Below are 23,269 nucleotides of genomic sequence, written 5' to 3'. Positions count from 1 at the left end.
ATTTTATTTGCTTTCAGTTTCTGGGGAGGCTTTGAGACCTATTCCTCCCTGGCTCTAGTTTGGTTTTGAGATGGAATCTGCTTTAGTTCAAGCTGCCCTAAAACTCACTATGTAGCAGAGGCTGGTCTTGAACTTATGATCTACTGTCTTCTACCCCCCCAAGTACCAAGCCCTGGGGTTACTGACACAAATAACTTCTGCCTATCTTTCTTTTGTTTTTGAGACAGAGTTTTATAGGCTCGCTTAAATTCGGAACTCCTCAGTCTACTTCTTATAGAAAAAGCAACAGTAAGGCCTCAGAGAAGAGAAATAAAACAAACATTTGACCTGTGCTCTTATGTCTCCTCGAGGATTCAAACAGACTCAAAGGCTCAGCTTTCTAGGACATTTAAATGAGAACAACCCTGGCTCCTGTCTGTCTACTTTCCTTCTCTGCCTTCACTTCACAACTTCCCTACATAGTATTTAAATGCCATTTGATTCACATTATCACCAACGGATCACCTGGGGCTGAAGACTTTTATGCCCATTTGTGTGTCTCCTGTCTGAAATTCTCAAGGATGAAGGATTGTGCTAACTTTTTATGTTATGAGCGACAGGCAACCGTCATTTTCCTTGAACAGCACTAGCCATTTAGGTCTATTTTACGGCTTTAATCAGTTTACACAATTATCTGTCATGTGGCTTTGATTATTAGCCGTACAGCACAGACATTAGCTGTAGTTCCATTTTAAATATGAGTTCAAAGGCAGCCATCTTCCACTTCTACCTTAATGACTTTTCCCTTAAGGTTTTTCTCTTAGGACTCGGGATGTAGCTCAAAAGTACAGCACAAGGCTCATCCCTTAGCACCATAAGCCAGACACCAAGAGTTATTCATAAAATCAAGGAACTTAATTCAACCTGTTCTCCAGAACCACAGTCAAGGGCAGGCTATGGACTAATGACATCACCTCCTGAAGTCAGTACTCACGCATCTGTCGTCTTTGTACATCCGTTGAGACTCAGTACTTCAATATTCCTACAGTTTTGTGCAAAGGTCCTTTATGGGGAAAAAAGTTAAAGGTTATAAATAAGTTGGGTAAAACTTTAGATATAAAAAAAAAGACTTAAATAATACCAGTTGTTGACACCTATGATCCCAGAATATGTAAAATATATAATTGTTTGATCCCTAGTTCCCAGGATAGAGATTCTAAGATGTTTGTAATTTCCTGAGGAACAGGTGTGAGCTTTGTTTGGGGTGGTGTCCTGGGAAAGCAGCAGGCCAACTCCACAAGGACAGGTGCTCCGGTCTTCAGACACTCCTCACCCCTGCCCTGTGAAGGACTTCCTCATGGGCTTTAGTGAGCTGTTAATAGTACCCCAGCTCTTTCCTGAATTACCGGAATCATGCTAGTAAATTAGAAAATTTGGGAGGAGTCATGGCAAACCTGATTTTATGGGCCATCCAGACAAGTGCAACTGGCATCTGAGCAGGCTGACTATGGGACTACACACTAGCCTGCAGGTCTGTGACGACTCTGGACAGCTGTGCTGCAGTGAACAGAAATAGCCAGTCCCTATCTGCAAAATCAAAGAACTAACTGTTGGGAGGAAGAAAAACAAACTTTTGTATCTGTGTGTGAGGTGGGAATTCAAGACAAAAGTGGCTGGTGGGTCTAAAGAGATTAATCCCACAGACTGTTCTTTTTGTTCACTTGTTATGGTTCTTCTGTTTTTGAGACGGGTTTCTGTGTATCCCTGGTTGTTCTGGAACTAACTCCCTTTGTAGATCAAATTGGTCTTGCACTCAGAGACATCCTCCTGCCTCTGCCTTCCCAGTGCCGGGATTAAAGACCTATGCCACCACCCCTGGTTCCACAAACTGTACTTTAAAACTGTAACTGTTTTCTTCTTTTACTGTTCTCAGAAGGTCTCACAGTGTAGCCCTGGCTGACCCTGGACTTGCAATCCCTCTGCCCTAGCGTCTCAATTCCTGAGATTAGACATGGATCTTTGTGGAAAATAATTTTATCTTTGAATTAACTGAAGTCTATAATCTAACTCAAGGTCCCCAGAGCTTTTGGTGTAGAACAGTCTGAAATCTCACCTCTGTCCTGTATCTGCTGTGTAGCCCAGGATCGCTAGCATCTCCTTCGTGGACGCACTGCATGGTGAGATTATTAGGACATGCACCTGCATCCTTGGTCTCCACTCCTACTAGAAATGTGTTGTAACCAATGTACATGTTTGCATTTTTTAACAGCTTAGAAATTTAAAAGCTACTCAGTGTTTAGCCTTTTCTGAGTGAGTTGGTGCTGTTCTTTACTTCAATCTACAAGATTGAAAGCTATTTTTAAAATTTATTTATTTATTATTATCTATTTATTTATTTACTTATTTATTTATTTACCTTAATGCATTGTCTCCTACTCCGAGACACCCACGAAGACTTAGCTTTCGTAAAAAGCCTCCACATCGTTTTGAAATATTTTCTACTACCCGGCCCTATGAAGAGACAGTTAAGCAAAAAGACAGCTTATGTTACTTCTTTTGACAAGAATACATCCTCATTTAAAAAAAAAAATTATAGCCGGGCGGTGGTGGCGCACGCCTTTAATCCCAGCACTTGGGAGGCAGAGGCAGAGGCAGGTGGATTTCTGAGTTCGAGGCCAGCCTGGTCTACAGAGTGAGTTCCAGGACAGCCAGGACTACACAGAGAAACCCTGTCTCGAAAAACCAAAAAAAAAAAAAAAAAAAAAAAAAATATATATATATATATATATTATATTATATTATATATATCTCCAGAGAAAAAGGCTTTTAAGTAAGAGAATTCTAGCCGGGCAGTGGTGGTGCACGCCTTTAATCCCAGCACTTGGGAGGCAGAGGCAGAGGCAGGTGGATTTCTGAGTTCGAGGCCAGCCTGGTCTACAGAGTGAGTTTCAGGACAGCCAGGGCTACACAGAGAAACCCTGTCTCGAAAAACCAAAAAAAAAAAAAAAGAGAGAGAGAATTCTAAGAAAATCTCAATGTATTCTGAGAAGCCCATTTACTCGCTTGCACATGGCTGGTCAGCATTCTCTTTAACCTGAAGGGTAGTCTGAATCTGAGGAATGGTCCTGCCTAGTTCTTGTAGAGCTCTGTCCTGCATGTGGCTCGCCTGGGTTAACCACAGCTGTGGAGAATATAACTGTCCACATTTACTCGTGTCCTTTCTAAGAACTCACTAGAGCAGTCTGCACACGGTAGGAACCTAATGTGTGCTCGCCATGTGCGGAGTGATCCTGTTAAGTGCACACAGCCAGGAGATCAAGACAAGTGTAGGGTAAATGCAGCCTAACGGGAGTGCTCGGAGTGCTCAGGCTGCATGTATGCCTATGGACCACACGCCCGCTCACCACAGTGCCTGTGGTGGCCACAACAGGGAGCCTGATTTTCTCAAACTGGAGCTACAGAGGGTTTTAAGCTGCCATGTGGATGCTGGGAATCAAAACCAGGGTCCTCTAGAGAAGCAGCCAGTGCTCTTTAACTGCTGAGCCATTTCTTCAGCTTTATTTTTGTTGTTGATTTTGAGATGTGTCTTCTGTACCCAAGGTATCATGATTACTATGTGCTTGAGGGTGAACTCCGTGTGGTGCATACATGTATGCAGATGTATACGGAGGCCAGAGGCTGTCGGGATGCATGTCTTCTCTAACTGATTCTTCACTTTGTTTTGAAATAGGTCTTCTCTCTGAACAGAGCTTCCACTGTGGTAGACTGTCTAACTAGTGAGCTTCTAGGATGTATCTGTCTCCAGCTCCCCTCCTTCGGATCTGGAGGTAGAGGTGTACCATCGCTGACCTGTGCATAGATACTGGGGGTCTGAACTCAGGTCCTCATGCCTGCATGGCAAGGACTTGATCAACTGAACCACCTCCAACCCCTGACCTTGCATTCTTTCTGATCTTCTGGCCTTTATCTCCATGTGCTTCGGTTGGAGGTGTGTGCATGCCTGGATGCTATTCTACTTTTCTACTCAGAAGAAACGAACAGGTTATACCAAAAGATTAAGTGAGAAAAAAGGCCAAGCAAATTGTCTCTCATTAGTAAGCAAGTTAATACTTTTAATTATCTCTATTTTTATTCCCCCAAGAATCAAAATACACATCAAGAATAAACACAAATACCACTCCCAATAAGTTTACACCTACTTACTGTAAAATAAACAAATAAAAACTACAAAACAAAACCTTTGTTCTCAGGACTAATGTTATTAAGAACTTAGTGTTATTTCAGGGAACTAATTCCACTTATTCTCAAAAACTGAAGGAAAAACTAGAGAGAGAGAAGCAGGCCAGTCAGGAGTGTGACCTATCATGTGGCCCTATGTTTGAGTCCTAGCACCATCTTCCCAAACCTGAAGAAACACTTTATTGTCTTGAGACAGTGTCTCACTATGCAGTCAGGCTGGTCTCCCACTCACACTGGTTTGCCTGACTCTACTGAGATTCAAGGCCTGTGCCACCACATCTAGCTAAAAAAATCCACTAGGAAACACTGGAGGCTTCCATGAAGTTCAGTTGTACCAAAGCTAATAACTTCTTCAGTGGAAAAGATTTCTATGGCCAGGACTAATGCTGTAACTCCTAATGAAACAAATGGGGCCACACCATGGAATTATACCTCAGTGTGTCCCCCCAGCCCCCAAGCACGGAGTCATACCTCAATGTCCCTCTGGAAATCAAACAGGTCTATCCGTTGCCAGTTACTGCCATCCAGAGCTAGGACATTCCAGGCCTGTTTTGATAAAAAGAGAGAATGAACAGAGGTGGAATTGAAAACAAAAACTGTAATATTTAAATTCATAATTCAACCAAATAACTGAGATCCATCAAAAATGTCCTCAGTCCCTGCAGTCTCTGAGTGACTTGCATCAGGGCAACGGAGGCGCTCTGAGGAGGCAGTGGCCGCTTGCATCAGGGCAACGGAGGCGCTTCTGGGAGACAGTGGCCGAAGCCTGCGGCAGGCTCTTTCTCTGTTTTCCTCATTATCAATATACTCACTCAGCAATGCTTCATAAATGATCAATATTCTGTCCAATTAATTCAGCGACAATTTGATTTTACTGTTTGTTTCACTGGGGATCAAATCCAGGGCCTTGACCCCGCCAGGCTGGCACCGAACTGCCGAGCTGCAGCCCATGCTGTGTTTTAGGAAGGTCTCACTGTGCTGGCCTCAGCACCTCCAATGCTGCTTCTCCTGCTTCAGACTCAACAGTCCTGGATGCCAGGCCCAGGCCTCAGTGGTAACTGTAAAACTACAAACTTAGAGCTGTCATATGTCTCCACCCCAGGACTGGGTGAGACCATGTCAGTAGAAGCTTGTTTGTTGTATATGATCTGGCATGTTAAACCCTTTAAAAGCTTCCTCTAATTATGTGATAAAGTCATATATTGTCCAAACAATATATGCTCTTCTGCATGTATTTCACTAGGTAGCCTGGGGTGTACTCAAACCCAAGATACTCAAGTACCAGAATTATAGGAATTCTTTATTACAGCAAATTTAAAAAGCAATTTAATGAAGGTTATACTTATAGCCATTTCTCTGACAATTTTTTTGAGACTGTAGCACTGGGCGACCAGGAACTCTTAGAGAGCCCTCAGCCTCTGCCTCCCAAGTGACGGGATTAAGGGTCTAGGCCACCATTTCCCACTTTCTTCAAGATTTCTAAAACCAATTCTGGATACTCTAAGAAACCAAGGGTGACTGTCATATGATCGCAAACACCATGATCAAGGCCCGAGGGTGAGTTGCTCTACAACTGGGTACGTTTCCACTATGGATTCTCATGTGGTCAGTTACTTTTTTCTTTGTGGCTTCAGATTTTTCCAGTGTTATTTTTGTTTTGTTTTAAATAGTTAGCCATGGGAAGTTAACAAATAAAACTCTTAAAAACATATGTTTAAGAGATTCTTGGGCTAAATATATCTCTGATTGTGTGCTAGTCCTTGCCAGGTTCTTCACTGAGCAGGAAACATGCAGAACTCAGCCTAAAATTAGGAATGACAGGTTCCTCCCTAGAGTCTGCATTAAAAAACAAAAAACCTCAGAGTCCTGGCAGTATGGCTCAGTGTCAGGCCTGGCCTACCTTATGCCAGGCACTAGACTCAATCCCAGCATCACAAGAGCAAATGTCTCCTTCCCAGTACAATCCACAAGTGTCGGAACAACAGGCTACCGAGAGGCACTGACAGTCCAGGTTTAATGAGACTTGGCACAGATCCCTGCCTTCCTTAAGTGAAAGCCACAACCAAAGACGACTGTGAACAGCCCTGGATGACGACCTCAGTTTATAAGGAGCCACACAGGAAAATGTGCTCACCTGTAAGGACGCTTGCACGTAAGACTGTGCGGTGACTGGGATAAAACAGCATAGAGATCACAACACTGCTTACTGTTTCCAACATGGTGGAGATGAAAGTAAGTAGAGCTTTTGGCAAGGAAAAGTTAAATATATCCACGTGCAGCTATGTGCTGTTATAAAATAAACTATAAGAATAGTAAAGTATGATTTGCTTAATGAGCCAAGTTAGGGCTTTCAGTGTGAAGTACCCCTTCTGTTTGTATCACGCAAATAGTAGGAACAGTACTTAAAACAATTCAATCAGAGAACGGCATGGCATGGACAGGGTACTGTGAGTGAAATAATATCTTCTGTAAAATATACAAGCAACACCTAAAAGACTATCAGCCCCAGTCAAGGAAAAGGTTCCCCTGTCACCATGTCAACCATCCTTACCCTGGAGACCTGAGCACAGCGACACAGGGTAACAACATCCAGGAAAGAAAATATCCTAAGAAGAAAAGAGAGGGACAAGCTTTTATCATTTTTTTCTAACTCTTACAGATAGTCTCTGTCTCTTATATACAGTCTCTCTCCCCTGCCCACCTCATTATGTGGCCCAAGATGACCTTGAACTCATGATTCTCCTGTAATAGCCTCTGGAGTGGTAGGCTCACAGGTGTGCAACCACTATATCCAGTTCTTGTTCTTTAAATAAAAAGTTTTTGTGTATAAAGTAACAGGTTTCATTATTTTTTCATTTATGTATCACTGTATTCTGCTCACAGTCATCCCTCTGGGACACTCTTTCCTCCTTCCCATTTTGCTAGTCCCCTTTCTACCCTCAAACAGTTGCTTAAGAAATTTCTCTTGGATTTAGCTTATAATGATGTACACAGAATATTACATACACACACGAACACCTCCATCACCCAGGGTAGTTCTTTCAAACAAATATACGCTGAATAATTTGCAAAAATAATTCTTTCACCTTGAAAGACAGAGCAGTTGAGGGCCAGCCCCAAACTAACTATGTGAAGTATGTCTAGTTCAGGTGCAAAGTACTGGTTCTCATTATGTAACCATTACCACCAGTCTCCGATTGTGGCTTGTCAAACTGAAACTTTGTATTTAACAGTACCTTGCCATTCTTTTTCAGCCCTCATGACCCCACTCTTCTAACTCCCTGGGTAAAGAACTTGCTATTTGTAAGGCTACTAGTTCATTATGTAAAATACTATATGCTGTACATTCATTGATGGACTCTTGTGTTACTTTCCTCAACTAGTTACTACAAATTCTGTTTCAATGTACACAAATACCTGTTTTCAATTATTTCAGCTACAAACCCAAAAGTAGACTCCTTATGGAACTTGCTCTGTAGACCAGGCTGGCCTTGAACTCACAGAGATCCACCTGCCTCCGCCTCCCAAGTACTGGGATTATTATAGGCATGCTCTACCATTCCTGGCTTCTTATTTTTAACAGCCACACTAATGGCTGTGAAGTAAGAATTGGTAGCTCGGGGGCTGGAGAGATGGCTCACAGGTTAAGAGCACTGACTGCTCTTCCAGAGGTCCTGAGTTCAATTTCCAGCAACCACATGGTGGCTCACAACTATCTGTAACGGGATCTGATGCCCTCTTCTGGTATGTCTGAAAACCATGACAGTGTACTCATTTACATAAAATAAGTAAAAATATAAATTTATCTCTTTGTGTCTTTGTGGTTGGTGTTTTGAGGCAGAATCTCACTCTGTAAACCAGGATGGCCTGGAACTCAGGACAATTCTCCTGCATTGGCCTCCCAGGTACTACATCTAAGTCACCATGCAAAGTTTGGGAATTTATTGATGTGCTTCTTGGCCATTTGCACATTTTCATTGGAAAACCATCTATTTAAGACTCGTGGTTGCCTTAAAATTAGTTTGTGGGCTTTCTTGATGGACCGTGACACCCTTTGTACCTTTGTTACACACGCACTTCCTCCCACACTTGGGGTTACACACACACACTTTCACACTCAGGTTACACATGCATTTCCTTCTACACTCAGGCTGCCTTGTCATTGCTGCAGCATCTTTTAATGTGCAAAAGTTTTAAATTAGGACGGAGACCAAGTAACATGCTTTTCTTTCATTTCCTGAGTTTGGGGTGTCATATTCAAGAAATCATTGTTAGGGACAACTTTACGGAGACATCCTCCTATGCTGTATTCTAAAATTGATATAATTTTAGCTATTATGCTTAGGGTTTTTGTTGTGTGCTGTTGGGATCACTCACAGGGCCTTGGGCATGCTGCCCACGAGTTACCTCTAACTCCATACATTCTCCAGCTCAGCTTTTCAGTGTCATCTAAGTTCCCTACTAAATGGCTCTGTCAGAAATCATTTGATGACAGTGTGTGTATGTTCCTGGCTACCTTTCCCACCAGATTTACATCTTCTTTCAGTCTCACACAACTAAAGATTTTCGGTTCTGATGCCAATATTGCTTAGTTGTTCTTTCCTCTGCAGGACAAGATTTCACTACATAGCTGGGACTAGCTGTCCATGATCCCCACCCTTCCTCATCAGCTTCAGAATGCTCAGTTACAAACACGGACCATGCTGCCCAGCTGCAGAAGGTGGTTTGGATGATCCAAACAGATGTTCGGTGTCAACAGGAAAAAAAGGACAGGAGCAGCAGTGAACTTACACTTCCCCTATGAAAGGCTGTGTCGATCCACAGCCCTCTTTTCTTTCTGAGACTACAAGGTCTAAGGATGACCTTAAACTCATCCTGGTCTACAGAGCTAGAGTCCTGGGACAATCCAGGCACCTTAATGCCACCCCATCTCAACTTCTCTTCCCTCTAAAAAAGACAGGCAACCATAGAGAGATGGGCTGGAGAGATGGCTCAGCAGCTAAGAGCACTTACAATACATCTGGGTTTGATTCCCAGCACCCACATGGTGCTGGCCAAGTAACTGGAATCATCTTAGATTTCTGATATATTTTTATTTGTTCCACAGGAGAGACTGACTGAAGTTGATACTGAGTTGGAAGGGTTAAGGGAGGAGCAACAGGATGCATAAACTCAACTGCTCTATATCCTGTAATGTCAGCAAAACACCCGGACAAAAGCCCAGACAACTATGACGAGATAATAAACTGAGACGGGTGTCAGGAGGGCCTGGGCCATAGCTTAGTGAACTGACCATCCAGCATGCTCATGGGCCTGAATTCCATCGCCAGGAACAAACACAGCCCATTTCCCACTGGCCTCTGAAGAAAGGGAGGAAGAACAACAAAGAAACTGGAAGCAGCAGCAGCAGAGCAGCAGCAGCAGGCTAGCCTCAAACTGGTGGCAATTCTCCCGAGTGCTAGGATTACAGATGCACACCACTCTCTCTTGTGTGTTTGTTGTCTGTCTACCACAGGGTCTCAATATGTAGCCCAGGCTGGCCTCCAACTTACACATATTCAACTATCTCTGCCATCCAAGTCCAGGGATTAAAAATGTATGCCACTACTTGAGTCTTGTTTCAGATTACTTTGTTTTCTGTGTATGTGTATGATTGTTTTGCCTGTACACATACTCTGGTCCCTACAGGTATCAGAAAAGGCATGATCGCCTCTGGAACTGAGGTTATGGGTAGGTAGGAGCCACGATACGGTGCTGAAAATCAAACTTGGATGCACTGTAAGAATACCAGTGCTCTTACCTGCTGAGCCGTCTCTCCAGCCCACCTCTCTGGTTTCTTGTCTTATGTAGGGGGAAGGGAGGTTGAGACAGGGTCTAAGTGGCCCTGGTTGTCCCAGGACTTCATAATCACAGAGACAGGACAGTCGTTGCTGCCTGTGTTGGGATTAGAGATGAGTGCCAATGCTCTCAGCCTTTCCGTGTTTTTGGAATGATCCTCCTGTCACAGATCTGTGCCACACCAGATCTGAGCTGTTACCTAGGTGCTTCAGTGACATTCTTTTAACCAAGATGACACTCAGTGGTGTGCAGGCCTTTCAGTCTCCACTGCACAGAGCACATAAGGTACTTAGTGCATACTGTTAGACTCCCACCACCACACCAGGGACTTAAGGATCAGTCTCAGGTTTCATAACATTGGCTATGCTGTTGCACAGATTGTTGGCGAGGTGGAATGGCCACATGAGGGGACATGTGATAGCCAAGGAAGCAAAGAGAGGCATGGAGTGGCCAGGATCCCAGTATTCCCCCTTAAGGGCTCACTGCCAATAACCTCTCTTGTCCTACTAGGCCCTAACTCCTAAGGGCTCTTGCCCCCCTAATGGAACCAAAGACTAAGAACCAAGTCAACACATGGGTCTTTGGAAGACATTCAAGATCCAAACTATAACAACATTTAACTACTTTATTGTCTATACTACTACTGAAACTCTCTGGAAAGTTCTGTTGCTCTACATTAAAGTAGGAGGGGCTGGAGAGATGGCTCAGGGGTTAAGACACTTGCTTTTGCAGAAGATTTGGATTCAATTCCCAGCACCCACAAGGTGGCTCACAATCATCTGTAGCTACAGCTCCAGGGCATGCAATGACAACACTAAACATGCATGTGGTGCACATGAATACATAAAGGCAAAACACACATAAAATAGATGATAAATTGAAAAAACAAAGCAAAATGTTGCAGGATATTTGATCACACGGTGAACCCCAAGATTCTTATTTACTGAAAAATCTGTTTCTAGGTGTGGTGAGGCTCAGCCCTTAGCCATATCTTTAATCCCTCTGGCTGGAAAACAGACACGACGTTAGGATACACCTTTAACTCGAAACAATGAAGGTAAAGTTAGTTTGTAGAAGGAAGCATCCATGTTTAAAAGTGATATCTCATTGAGTGGCAGACAAAGTGACGAATCCGAGAAAGACTTGACAAAATAGGATCTGCCCAACTCTTCATGAGAAGAGAAGGAAAGGGACAATGCAGAAAGAGAGAAAGAGTGAAAGCAAGAGAGAGAAAGACAGGAAGGGCACAGTTCTAATGGGACAGTTATACAGAAACAAGTTGCAGAGAGAACAAGCTAGACACAGGTAAAGACAGAATGAACCAGAGGATGAGAAGGAGCCACAAGATTAGAACAGACTGTTAAAGTTAGTTTGAGGTCAAGTAGAACAATTCAGGAGAAACGGAGAGAAGCCAGATTGAACCAGTCAGTTTGGAGAGGAGTTTGAGCCAGAACACCTAAGTTGAATCAGGCAGTCAGTCAGAGCTCAGCGAGAACAAGAACGGGGAGCTTATTCAGCAGCAAGTCTCAGAGGCTGAAAACATTCTAGGCCTAGATTAGATTGTGTGGAGGCTAGAAGCTTCTGGGACTAGGTCTAAGTTAAGTAAAAGTTATCGCTACACAAAAAAAAGCAAGAAAAGCAATGGTTTTGATTCTCAGAACCAACATAGCAGCTCACAACCTTTTTTAACCCCAGTCCTAGGGGGTCCAATGACTTTCCTGGCCTCTGCAGTTACTGTACACATCTGATACACAGACATTCATGCAGAAAATACACCTAAGCACATAAAGTAAAATAATGTACTGTAGAAATACTAACACATTTCTCTTTGACCATACTGGGCAATGAGTAACACTGTTTTCTATGCAAAAGCCATCACACACATGCTCTGTGGTGAGGAAATGCCGGCCATGGTGTGTGCCGGGAAGTCAATGTCTTGTTGCACACAGGTTCACTGGGACGATGGTCACAGAAGATGGAAATGAACAGACACAAAGGCTACGAAATGGGGAAAAGCAGAGCTCCCCTCTCAGGCTGACCACATGCTCCGAGGTCAGGAGGCTCCTGGGAGTTTCTCTTTCTTTTTTGAAGAAATACAAAAGTAGGATGAGCGATGAGGCTGATAGCGCACACCTTTAGTCCCAGTGCTCAGGAGGCAGAGGCAGGCGCATCTTGAGTTTGAGGCCAGCCTGGTCTACACACTGAGTTTTCCAGGACAGCCAAGGCTGCAGAGTGGGACCGTGTCTCAAAGCAAAACAAAACAAAAAAATGTAAGACAACATTTTACTGGGGTAAAGTCATGGTTATTAGAATTCTTATTTTCCAATAAAAATGGTAACTCTATTATGTGTTTACCTAAAACATAGAAAATTAACATTGATCCACAACCAAACTAAGACATATCACAAATGTCTGTAACTCCCGTTTCAAGGGATTCCATGCCCCTTCTAGCTTCCAAAGGTACCAAACATGCACACGGTAAACACATACATGTAAACAGATACCCAGATTCATAAAATAAAAATTCAGGAGGGACTTTTTGTTCTTGCTTTTTCCTGTTTTTGAGACAAGGTTTCTACAAAGTCCTGGCTGTCCTGGAACGCTGTAGACCAGGCTGGCCTGAGCTCACAGCCATCCTCCTGCCTCTGCTTCCCGAGTGCTAGAATTAAAGGAGTGTACCACCATGCTGAGACAACTCTGGGAGTCTGAGGTCATCTTGGCGTACTGTTTGCATTCTAGGCCAGCCAAAACTACAAAACAAACAAACAAATCCCACCAAATACCAAACAAATAAAGGAACATTTATATTCCATGACCTCATGAGAAATACAAAGCTTTGCAAAACCAGTGTAGAAATGTACTGTCAAGGACTCTCAAAAACACCAGTGGATAAAAAGTATACTGGAACTTGAAGAGGTACTTAGTTCATGCGGCGACTAGATGGGACTTTTATCAGGAAGTGAAGTCCTCATAAAAAGTGACCCTTTTCTTTCTTGTTTTTGTTTTGTTTCTTTCCAGACAGGATTTTTGTGTAACCCTGGCTGTCCTGGAACTCACTCTGTAGACCAGGATGGCCTTGCACTCGCAGGGATCTGCCTGCCTTTGCTTCCCAGGTGCTGGGATTAAAGGTATGAGTCAACATTTCCCAGCAAAGTAATCTTTACAATGTATTGAGATACCAAATATCAACACTTTGCCCTTGGACTCTAAAACTCTTGAGAAATAAACTTCTGTTTATTCTGTGTTTTATGTAGGTCAAATATTTTGTCATAGCAGTGCATATGTCCGAAACCTATCAAGAGGCTGGCTGACAGAAACTCCACTTGAGGGAACCCTAAGTGAAGGAGTGCCATGGCTTCTCTGTATGTACTGCATTCTGCAGTGGGCACCACCCTGCAGTGGCCGCTTCATTCTAGCTGACGAGTGTGGGTCAGTTACAGTCACTGGTTCAGGATTAGACTAACTCGGCTACAATCTGAGAAAAGACGTTACTAGGGATCAATATTAACTCTTTGTACTCAGAGTGAACATGGAAAGACAGTTGCCTGGTATTTGCCAGTGTCCACTGAGTACCCATAAGGAAAAGCAGCTTTAGGGCCAATAACCGGCTGGTTACCACAAAATCCACAACTTGGCTTAAAATCTTGCAAGGTCCTTGAACCAACCAATTTGATAGCCTGGTTTATTTTTGTATATTACTTTACCTGAGAAAATCACCATATTGTTTGGTTGGGGTTGAGAGTGTTAATTACTGGCAGTTGAAAACAGCTTCAAGCCAACTGAAATATCAGAAGCTTGCCTTTTTTAGATGGTAATGTTCTCTTAACTGCTGTACAGTGCCACAAGGTGTCATAAAAATCTGTGATTAAATTTGACACAGAACATTATCTGGTATCTAGATAGATTTCTATTTGTGAAAGGCTAAGAAAAATTTTACCTTCAGGTAGTAGTAAAAGCACTTGCCAATAAGCCTGCTAACCTGACTTTAGTCCCCAGGCGTCACATGGAGGAAGGAATAAAGAAGTTCGTACAGTTTACTTCTCTGACTTGCACACACATTTTGTGGCACCCAAATGCCTCGCCTTCGCAGAGTTATCTGCAAAGCCAGCCTCACCACCTTCCAGACAGACACCCTTTGGGTAACAGTCATGACTCCAGCCCCAAGCAACTGCACTCTAACTCTGTGCCTCCATGGACTGGTCTATCCAGGACATTTCCTATAACAGGAATAGAGTCATTAGGCCCTTGTGTCTGACTTCTTTCAAACATGCATACAAGTCACAGGACACATCTATACTTTCTTCTCTTTAAGATTAAGAAACAGTCCAGGCCGGGTGGTGGTGCCGCCTTTAATCCCAGCACTTGGGAGGCAGAGGCATGCAGATTTCTGAGTTCCAGGCCAGCCTGGTCTACAGAGTGAGTTCCAGGACAGCCAGGGCTACACAGAGAAACCCTGTCTTGAAAAACCAAAAAGAAACAGTTCAGTGTGTGGATGTACGATACTTTTTACTCTTCAGTTTATAAATAATTAGGTTATTTATACTTTTGACTATTATCAATAGTGGTACTATAGCCATTCTAACTACTATGTTACATTTATTTATTTGGGGGCAGAGGTCCTAGGGATCCAACACTCTTCGTGTGTAGTGGCCAACACATTTCTCTGCTCACAAAGCAATTTTACCAGTCCCCGTTCCAATCATTATTATTGTTCAAACTATAAAGGTGGGAATGCTGGTGATGTGATATTTCTAAATTTAGCTTTTTGGGAACGCCAGGCTGTGTTTCCCAGGGCGGCTGCACTAGTGTTACATCCTTACCAGCAATTCAGGAGGGTCAGTCCCTCCCCTTACTACATGTCCACACAACCGGATTTTTGTTTGTTCTCTGAATATAGTTCAGGTTGGCCTCTATGTCATTACCTCCTGGTCTCAGACTCCTGGACACTGGGAATACATGTGGATGAAGATATCATCATGTTCAGCAAAAAAGGGGAGCTTGGGTCCCCACTGTTGGGGTCAGTGCTGCTTTGGCCCGTATTGTGACTTTTTTCTAAGTTTGAAATTGCTGAATAAAATTTCTTTTCTTTATTTTTTTGAGACAGGGTATCACTATGGTCACTATGTAGCTCTGGCTATCCCTGAACTCAGATCTGCCTGACTCTGCTTCCCAAGTGCTGGGATTACAGGTGTGCACTGACATACCCTATCTACCTTATTAATCTAAATGATTCATGCCTAGAATATTACTCTAATGAAATTAGAAACCTTTCAAGAAAAATAATTTAGTTGTCTGAGAAAAACTAGAATCTGAGTACAAATGGGTAATTGAGTATAAAAACTTTAATATAGCTGGGCAGTGGTGGCACATGCCTTTAATCCCTGCACTTGGGAGGCAGAGACAGGTGGATTTCTGAGTTTGACACAGTAAAAATTCTATTTATTTCTCAGCCTACAAGTTCATGATATGTTATGTGAACAATGGTCTAGATGAATAAACAGCAGACTGATGTTAACACTCCTGGCTGTCGGGTGATTACATCAAAAGAGCATTGCCTTTAAAGTTAGAAACAAGACAGGGATTGCTTTCATTCATTAGGACTTGTACATTCTCCCTACAGGAATAATGAAAGAAAATCACAGTAAAAATGACAAATGACACGTGTTTTCATAGGTGATATAACAATGCAGAAAATCTATGAAACAATTCAAGCTATCAAGACTTATAAGCTAAGGATGGCAGCTTCACCTATAATCTTATTAGCATCTGGGAGGCTCAGGTGAGTCTGTGCCAGTCTGTACTGAGGGTCAGATCTTGTTATCGATAAAACAAGTCTGGCAGATGCCTGTAATCCCCGCACTCGGGAGGAAGAGATACATGGGTCAGGTACAGAGGGATAGCCTGCAATAAGACCCTATCTCAAAAATAGCAAAAACAACAAACAAACAAACAAAACAAACCCAAACCAAAAATCACCTAAAGAAACAAATAAAACCACTCCTTATGATAAAAGTTACATAAAGAGCAATAATAAAAACAAATTAATGGGGGCTGGAGGGATGGCTCAGTGGTTAAGAGCACTGACTGCTCCCCCAGAGGTCCTGAGTTCAATTCCCAGCAACCACAACCATCTGTAATGGGATTTGATGCCTTCTTCTGGTGAGTCTGAACATAGCTACAGTGTACTCATAAAATAAACACACAAACAAACTCATTTAAAAATTACATCATAGGGAATGGTGGCATTTGTCTTGAATTTTAGTACTTAGGAAGCACAGGCAGATACATCTGCGAGTCTGAAGCTAGCCTGATCTATATAGACATACATACCATATATATATATATATATATATATATATATATATATATATATATATATATGGTATGTATGTCTATATATATATAGAGAGAGAGAATATATAGATCTATATAGAATCATATATTCTATAATACATGAGTGCTCTGCTGCATATACATCCACAGGCCAAAAGAGGGCATCAGATCCTTACAGATGGTTGTGAGCCACCATGTGGTTGCTGGGAATTGAACTCAGGACCTCTGGAAGAATGGCAGCCAGTGTTCTTAACCACTGAAATATTTCACCAGCCCCTTTTTGTTGTTTTTTGAGACAAGGTTTCTCTATATAGTTCTGGCTGTCTTAGAACTCACTGTGTAGACCAGGCTGGCCTCTGAGAATTGCCTGCCTCTGGCCCCAGTGCTGAGATTAAAGGCGTGGGCCACCACATGTGACTTCAGACTGGATTTCTAGTAGATCCACGGCAATAATGTCTAATAAAATAGTCAGCAACAAAAAATGACTGAGCCACATGTAGCATGGAGGATAGGGACAGACAGCTGTGCTCAGTCCTCTATATCTGTGAGCATCTTTCTAGGGCACCCTAACACATCACCCAATACCACATTCATGTGATCATGTCCCGTATATAAAGCAGAATGACAAAGAATTTTTTAGAGTTTTTATGCCTTTTATCCTGAAGATAAGTTATGAGGGGGACATTTAGAAATATAAAATCTGAAAGAAAACACATATAACCACAAAGAGTGAGAATTAAGAGCTTCAGACTTGAGGCATATAAATTCTATACAAATTTGATGTATTCTGAATTCTGCATGTAAAGACCAGAAGAGGGCATCAGATCTCTCATCCTGTGAGCCACCATGTGGTTGCTGGGAATTGAAATCAAGTCCTCTGGAAGAGCAGTCATTGCTCTTAACCACTGAGATCTCTCCAGCTGACCAGGCTGCTTTCAAACAAACAAACAAACAAACAAACAAACAAAGAGCCAGGCCTAATGGCACATACCTCTAAGCCCAGTATTAGAAAGGAAGAGACATGGGTATCTGAATTTGAGGCCTGGTCTACAGAGGGAGTTCCAAGAGAGCCAAGGCTACACAAAATAACTGTTTCAAAAAAAAAACCAAAAGAAAGAAAAAAGAAGTGTAAGTCTGTCTCACTCCAGGTGTATAAAGAAGGCTTTAAGACAAGGAGCGGGAGCATTTCACGGAGTCCCCAGCACAGGCGACACTGTAATAACGCAGTAGGAAATAGTATTACTAGGATTACTCTTCAGAGGACTGAGTTTTTTCTGCCTGTCTTACAATAAGGCAAAGGCAAGACGCGAAATCACATGCAGTTTAAACACTGCTATTAAAAATTTAAAAGTTGTTAAAATTAATTTACAATTCCAGGTAATAAAGACCAAGCAAGTATCACCTCTGACCTTCCGACGCATAATCCCATGAAAGCTTTAAACACAGCCTAACACATCTGCAGAATACGATGTCAAGAGGCCAGACTCTCCGCATAAGCACTCCAAACAGAGAACCAGCAATAAGTTTTTACTTCTCATACAAGTATTATATAACCACTGGACGCAGAATCAGGGCTCAGACTTACCTCAGCAGAAGTTCTTTGGGAAGTTTTTTATTGATTACAGCCTCATCACTGTTTGAGAACATCTGTAAAACAAAACAAAACAAAACAAAAATCACTGCATCGGGCATTAACATTTATCACGTTCACAGTTTGGATAAAATGTTACAAAAAAAATAGTGGGGACCCAGCAAAATGGCTCAGGAGGTAAGTACTGCCAGGCTTGATGGTCGGGGCTCAGCCCCTGGGAACTGTGAGGTAGAAGGGGAAGACCACCGGCTGAAAGCTCCCCTCCTCCCTACCTCCCATTGTGTCCACACATGGCTCAGAGGGAACACCAGCCTCACAACCCCACCGATTTCATCTCAGGAAGCACAGCAGATACAACAGCCCCAAGGTGTGTTGGGACTCTATAGCTTTTATATCCAGTTCTAGCGCCTATATTAATCTACAGAACTTGGAGACCCCCTCTGTCCCTCTCTAAACTAGGAAGTTCCCCAACATCTAATCACAGAAGCATCTCCTCTGCAGTCTGAAAAAGGTACCTCTCATCTGTTCTGTGAGTTGTTGTTGCAGCTCCTATCCCAGTCTCTCCAGCTGTGAGTGTCGGGGATTACTAAAGCATACAGTAACCCGAGGTCCTCAGCAGGCCTCTCTACTGAGCCCTAAATACTGGAATGTTATCTAAGTTATCTGACCTTGAACTCACAGAAATTCGCCTGCCTCTGCCCCTAGTGCTGGGATTAAAGGTGTACACATCACACAAAGCCCTTTTTCTTTTTAGAGATTTGTTTCTTTGGTGTGTCTGGGTAGATTTTGCATGCATACACAGATATGTTTACCACGTGAATGGTAGTGAATGGTGCAATGAATCCTCTGGAACTGGAATTACAGACTGTTGTGACCTGCCATGTGGGTTCTGGGATTGAACCTGGTCCTCTGAAGGAGCAGCCAGTGTGAGCCATCTCTTCTGCCCAATTTTTTTGTTTTGTTTTGTTTTGTTTTTTTTCGAGACAGGGTTTCTCTGTGTAGTCCTGGCTGTCCTGGAACTCACTCTGTAGACCAGGCTGGCCTGGAACTCAGAAATCCGCCTACCTCTGCCTCTCAAGTGCTGGGATTAAAGGCGTGTGCCACCATGCCATGTTTGTTTTTTGTTTTGTTTTTTTCTTTGAGAGACAAGGTTTCTCTGTAGTCCTGGCTGTCCTGGAATCTACTCTGTAAACCAGGCTGGCCTTGAGGTCCTTGAGATCCACCTGGCTCTGCCACTGGAGTGCTGGAATTAAGGACTGCCTGCTTACCTTTCTGTTGTTACCATTCATGAGCTTGGCATGCTACACTGTAACTCTGCACAGCTAAGCGCAGAAAGACTTCCTCTTAAGCTTATTCTATGAGCCTACAGCCTGTGCTCTTACTCTGCCCGTGACATGGTTGTGTGTGGTGTAAGAACACACCCGCCTGCCTGCACACGTACACACTAACTGGTTCCTGAACTGGTGTCCCACTCATAGCACTCAACTGTGTTGGCTCCTTTATTACAATCACTTGAGCTAATGTGCAACAATGGTCTCTGGATTCTCCTTCCTATTCCTTTCAACTCTGCAACATTTTATGTCATTGCCACAGACCTGGAGGGCACTGCTGTCCTAAAACCCATGAGTTTTCAAAATTAGAACCATGGATTATGTCTCCATTTATTTAGGATTACCTTGATTTCTTCCAATAATTCTGGTAATTTTTCCATGCGTAAGCTTTTCATGTTTATTTCCACAGGGCTCTATTCTCTTTAATGCTAGTGTTGGTGAATCACTTTCTGTCCTCAGACGGCTCTCCCTGGTGTGCACAACATAGCACTCTTCTGCCTTTGAGCCCAAAATACATCTTTTCTACACAGTATAAAGTTCAATGTTATTATCTAGTCTTACAATCTATGTCTTTCAAAAACAAAACAAAACAAAACAAAACAAAACAAAAACCAACAGCATCTCTCTATTGTAGCCTTGGCTGGCCTTGAACTCACAGGGATTCACTTGCTTCTGTTTTCTAACAGATGGTACTAAAGGCCAGCACCACCATGGCCAAGCTAGCGCTACCACGCCCAGCCTACGACTTTTGACTAGAGTGTTTAACCCATTTCTAACTGATTAGGCATGCCTAATCATTCTACTTGCTTTCTGTATTATTTTATTTTTTCCATCTTAACAGCTTGCTGAGTGCCCTCTCCTGTGGTTCTTCACAGGCCAAGAATGATTTTCCTCCATGGTCTGTCTCTTGGGGGGGGGGGGGGGGGGGGGGGGGAGGAGTTGTACTTCATTTTGTTACCAGCTTCCAAGGAACTCATTGGTGAGTTCTAACCCTGTTCTAACCCTGTTCCTCTTTAACTTTCTTCATGTTTTCCAACAGAAAAGTTCTGCTGTGCCATCATAATGCCTCTGTTGTAAAGATTTACTTCTTTTAAATGTGTGATGTTTTGCAGGTTTGTATGTCTGCACCACACATGCCTTAGTGCCTGTGGAGCTCAGAAGGGGGAGCCTAGGCCCCTGGAGTTCTGAAGAGCGGTGGGCCACCATGCAGGTGCTGGGCACCAGAACTGCTCCTCTGCAAGGAAAGTTGTTTTCTGTTATGGTTGTTTTTTTTTTGTTTTGTTTTTTTTTTCTGTAACCCAGACTGGCCTCAAACTCATTGGTTCACTGACCTATGTTTCACAAGCGCCAGGGTTAAAAGCATGCGCTGCCATACTTGGTACGTTTTCTCAACTGCTGCGCTGTCTGTCTCCTTCCTTCATTAAAAAAAAAAAAAAAAAATCTAACTAAGTTGCTCTAGCAATTCTAGTGTGCACCTTAACTAGCCACAATGTGCTGCAGATTGCTCATTCCTACAAAATACACAAAGTACACTACGAGAGAATTCTTTTTCCTTTTTCTTTTTGCTATTATATATTTATCTGATAAACCCCAAGCTATAGTTCTTAATTATGCAACTGTCTTTCAATTCAGTCCAGATAATAAAAGAACAGTTTATTTATAGTCTTTCAAACTTCCCTCTGTAACTAACATTTATAGTGTATTTTCTTTGAGTTACCATCTGGTACCATAACCTTTAAGCCTGAACAACCTTGAATAGTTCATGTAAGTCAGATCTGAAAACAACAAACGTCTTGGTGCCTGCTTATTGCAGTTTTAATTTTTTTCCTCTAATATTTTGTGTTTGTGTTTTTAAAACAGGGTTTTGATCTATAACCCAAGCTAGCCTTGAACTCATATGCCTCAATTTTTCTGAATAGCAATGTATTTGGGTTCTCTGAATAAAGAGTATCAGTAGAAAATTACACTGCATGTCTCTGTATCTATAGGACTATATCAACAGATTCACACTAGGGAATTATTAGCTTGTAGAGCTGGTACCCAAAAGTGGGGTGGGGCTGGGGTGCGGCTGCTATGATGTCCAAGGGTAGGAAAGAGATGCCTTCGTTTAAGAGATGTGGGGAGGGAAATACCAGAAAAATATTTTCTATCTAAGTATAAACAAACCCCCTAAAGTCAACACACATAATTAACTATCATAAATTTATTGGCAGTTAAGGATTAAACACAAAGCATCAATTTCCAGTCCTTCAAAAAATTTTCACAATTAAAAAGAATTAAAAAGAAAATCAATCTACTTCTTTTTATGTATGCATGGAGGTGGGTACCATACACACATATATGAGGACAATTTGCAGAAGTTGGTTCTAACTTCTATCATATGGGCCCCAGGGATGGAACTCAGGTCCTGAGACATCTTGCTGGTCCTTGTTTTTTAATTTTTGAGTTCCCCAGCTAGCTTCTAGCCTCAGGCTCCTGGGTAGAAGAGATTAGAGGAAATGAATCATCACATTCACTTAATTTTTTTTTTTTTCAAGACAGGGTTTCTCTGTGTAGCCCTGGCTGTCCTGGAACTCACTCTGTAGACCAGGCTGGCCTGGAACTCAAAATATCCACCTGGCTCTGCCTCTGGAGTGCTGGGATTAAAGGCATGAACCACTGCTGCCTGGCTCTAAAAAGCTTTTTTAAAGGGAGAAACTCATGTAATAAAATGTTTTAGAGTGTGCATTTTAGGGTATCTCAGAGCATTTTAATGAATGCTCTCAGTCCCCGAGTGCCCTGTGTTCATCTAGAAGTCATGCAAACCCAGCTGCTCTCTTAGAGTTCAGAACTGCCACTGATTTTCTTCAGGTTATACATTTTCTTATGCTTGCTTATTTCTTATAAAGGAAACTGAAATGTGATGTTTTATGAATCACTGTTTTTTACAATGGTTCTGGGATTTATTTACATGATAGCAGTACTTTGTTTCTTTTTAATATTTGAATAACAAACAGGTCCTTTGTATATTCTACATTTTTTGTTAATTCATGCATGTTAATAGCTTTTGAAAATTGTAAATACTGTTGCTATTAGCATTCTTATATTTGTATTTATATGAATACCTATTTTTAATTCATCTAGGAATAGGGTTATGGTCATGTGACATTTTGATAAAACTTTAAAGGAGTCATTAAGTTGATTTCTATAGTGGCTGTACCAGTCAAAATTTCTGTGACAAATAGGCTAGCTATTTCTCTACATTCCTGCCTACACTTATTTGGGACCTAACATCCAGTGCTGGGGTAGAACCCAGGGCTCCACTTTACAGACACTAGGCTAGTATCCTACTACAAGCTGCAGACCTAGTCAAGTCCTTTCGTCTTAAAAGTGGGCTGTTTTTTGACAAGTAAGGGTACTTTGTAGTTCCTACACACAGAGCTTTATTCAGTACACAACTTGCACATTTTTTAAAGGTTGTCTACCTTCTCAAGGATGTTACATAAAACAGAGAGGTGTTGTATTCTGTTGTTTATTCACAACATGGTGTGAGTCACACCATGCTGCTAGGGTTGCTAACACACAAAGTGATCCTACTGCCTCAGTTTCCTTTTCCTTAGTTGTGACTTCTGTGACAACCAAGCCTAGCTTGAGTTCTATTTTCTTTCTAGTGGTGCTGGGGACTACCCCAAGAGCCCTCCTGGCTCGTGCTGTTTAAGGGCACCATTGCAAAGTGACAGCCAACCCCACAAGTTTTGATTGTTTTTTCCCCCAAAACACTGACTATCCCCCCCCCGCACCCCCCCCCACACTTTCTGGCTTTCTTTGTGGCTTTTGCTTGCCTCAGACTAGCACTCCCATGTCTCCCAAAGGCTGTGGTTACGGCAGGCACCACTACATCTGAACAGCTCCTACGATTTCTGATCAAAGTCATGTCAGCCACAGCGAGTCCTTTTATGTTCATTAATTTTCCTTGTCC

The 23,269-nt window shown here is 42.4% G+C and overlaps 1 protein-coding gene across 3 annotated transcripts in view; it reads right to left on the bottom strand.

The window, feature by feature from the left end:
• Window positions 1-23,269, bottom strand: part of Fbxl20 (F-box and leucine rich repeat protein 20) — a 61,497-nt gene that overhangs the window by 19,406 nt on the left and 18,822 nt on the right. For all 3 annotated transcript variants that reach the window (XM_034504733.2, XM_076935844.1, XM_034504732.2), the window contains exons 2-6: window positions 17,975-18,036; window positions 6,770-6,824; window positions 4,690-4,764; window positions 2,396-2,490; window positions 974-1,042 (exon numbers count right to left, since the gene is read on the bottom strand). In XM_034504733.2, coding sequence (XP_034360624.1) covers window positions 974-1,042; window positions 2,396-2,490; window positions 4,690-4,764; window positions 6,770-6,824; window positions 17,975-18,036 — 356 coding nt within the window. The remainder of the gene's footprint in view (window positions 1-973; window positions 1,043-2,395; window positions 2,491-4,689; window positions 4,765-6,769; window positions 6,825-17,974; window positions 18,037-23,269) is intronic.

The sequence above is a fragment of the Arvicanthis niloticus genome, chromosome 6 (assembly GCF_011762505.2).
Source record: "Arvicanthis niloticus isolate mArvNil1 chromosome 6, mArvNil1.pat.X, whole genome shotgun sequence".
NCBI lineage: Eukaryota > Metazoa > Chordata > Mammalia > Rodentia > Muridae > Arvicanthis > Arvicanthis niloticus.
This window is presented reverse-complemented; position numbering and strand designations above follow the sequence as displayed.